Genomic DNA, 1,802 nt, shown 5'->3' with positions numbered 1-1,802 from the left:
AAGGCATAAAATGCTTCAGCAATTCACAGGTAACATGACCAATGACATAGGGCCACACAGCACTAAACCATTTTGTAACACAATATAGAAAAGACAGAAAAATACTATAATGTACAAAATAATTCTTAATTTTCTTTCTGAAATTACAAAGACATGTGTATCTTAACATTTATTATAAATTTTTCTAATAAAAATGATATATAAGAGAAAATTTAAAAATAGAAAGAAAGGATCCAAACATGACCCCTAAACCATAAAATGAAGTATTGTTAGCACTCCCAAAGACACCATAAAAAGCTTAATTTTATATGAATGTGATCTTTAGGGACCCTGGAGTGGGATGTACAAACCACGTCTAAACAGAGAAAGGGGGCTGGGGGAGAGGGAAGAAAGAGAGGAAGAGAAGAAGGAAGGAGGGAAGGAAGGAAGAAAGGGAGAAAAACAAAAATCACCAAACATCCCCATTCCATCTGCGGGCTGCCCCGCTCAATGATGGCCCCACCTTGTCCCCACAGTCAAATTCCAGTGTCATCATGGCCCTCTCAGTCCGCCCCACACCCAGTGCCCCAGCCAGTGTCCACACGGTGTCCAGTATCTGTGCACCCACAACGACCCGCTGCACCAGGAGGAAAACACAGCCCTCACCTTGGTTCCCACCTCCCGGCTCCCGTCCTTCCCTCCTCAACAAACTCTGAATTTCCTGCCTTAAAGCCTTGAAGGGGGACAGTCCCACAGCTCTGAACATTCTTTGCTCTCAACATTCCCCAGTGACTGCTCCTCTGGTAATGCTAAGCTCAAACATCAGAAGTTCAGGAAGAACTGATCTAGTGGACATGGTTCACAGCACACAAATGTACCCAGAAACTTCAACTCAAAATATTGTCCTTCACTCTCAGTCCAAGCTGGCGCCTCTGCTTCCCAGAAGACACTGGTGCTGGGGGGCGGGGTGACTCCATAGTGCATCCTCTTTGTCTTTTCCTTTTAGGTGAACATCCAATCAAGATGAACATGACCATCATAACGTGTCCCAAACAACAAAGATTGTGACCTGGTCAGTAAGTCACTGTGGTTATGGGTCCTGGAGTGGGTACAGTGCGGCCTCCCTTTGCCACCCTCTCATGTCCTGACTGTGGGTGCCCCATACCAGGCAGCACAGGTCTGCCTGCTCCAGGCTGAGGTGCCTCCCCACCTGCCCTTGGAGTTGAACCATCTGCTGTAGGCCGATGCAAGACAGGCTAGGCAAGGAGCCTTCCCTCTGGGTCACCCATCCCGGCTAAGACCACACAGCATGCAATAGAAGAGGAGACAGTGATGCCATGTGGACCTCCCCGTCACTCAGGATTCATATCCTGGTCGTGCAGAATAATCATATCTCAGACAGGGGAGCATCTCCCCAGTGACAGACCCTCACTGCTCAGCAACAAAATCCAACTGGTTTATTAGAATGCAACACTCTGTGCCTGTGTCCAATTCAGCAGCAAGGCCTCTTACACGGGTGTGTGGGGCATGGGGTGTGTTATGGGGGTGGGAGCGACAGTGTGGATCTGCAGGCTGTCTGGGCAGGGCGGTGGAACAGGTGCAGCATCCTGGAGGGAGACCTGGCGCTACAGGCTGCGGGGTGGTGGCACCGGGAGCAGCAGGCCAAGGGGAGGCTGTCCAGGCTGGGCTGAAGGCCGATCTTGGGGTGCCAGGGGGCCTGGGCACAGAGCATTTTCGGGAGGTCAAAGTTGGTGCAGCTGCCCTGGAGGGAGAGCAGAGAGAGGAGGTGGTCAAGTGCCCTAGAGCTGGCTGGGGCCGGGCCC

The 1,802-nt window shown here is 50.9% G+C and overlaps 1 protein-coding gene and 1 long non-coding RNA gene across 6 annotated transcripts in view; one reads left to right on the top strand and one right to left on the bottom strand.

The window, feature by feature from the left end:
- Positions 1-204: 204 nt before the first annotated feature.
- Positions 205-1,457, top strand: LOC102017591. The gene is made up of 2 exons (XR_264412.2): positions 205-1,051; positions 1,148-1,457. It is a non-coding gene; the product is annotated as an uncharacterized LOC102017591 (long non-coding RNA).
- LOC102018009 (anthrax toxin receptor-like) overlaps positions 1,415-1,802 on the bottom strand; it is a 31,778-nt gene continuing 31,390 nt past the window's right edge. For all 5 annotated transcript variants that reach the window (XM_005407926.2, XM_005407927.2, XM_005407925.2 and 2 more), the window contains one exon: positions 1,415-1,741. In XM_005407926.2, the coding sequence (XP_005407983.1) occupies positions 1,517-1,741 (225 nt within the window). In that variant the 3' untranslated portion in view covers positions 1,415-1,516. The remainder of the gene's footprint in view (positions 1,742-1,802) is intronic.

The sequence above is a fragment of the Chinchilla lanigera genome, unplaced genomic scaffold, assembly GCF_000276665.1.
Source record: "Chinchilla lanigera isolate Chin_1 unplaced genomic scaffold, ChiLan1.0 scaffold00109, whole genome shotgun sequence".
Lineage (NCBI taxonomy): Eukaryota > Metazoa > Chordata > Mammalia > Rodentia > Chinchillidae > Chinchilla > Chinchilla lanigera.
This window is presented reverse-complemented; position numbering and strand designations above follow the sequence as displayed.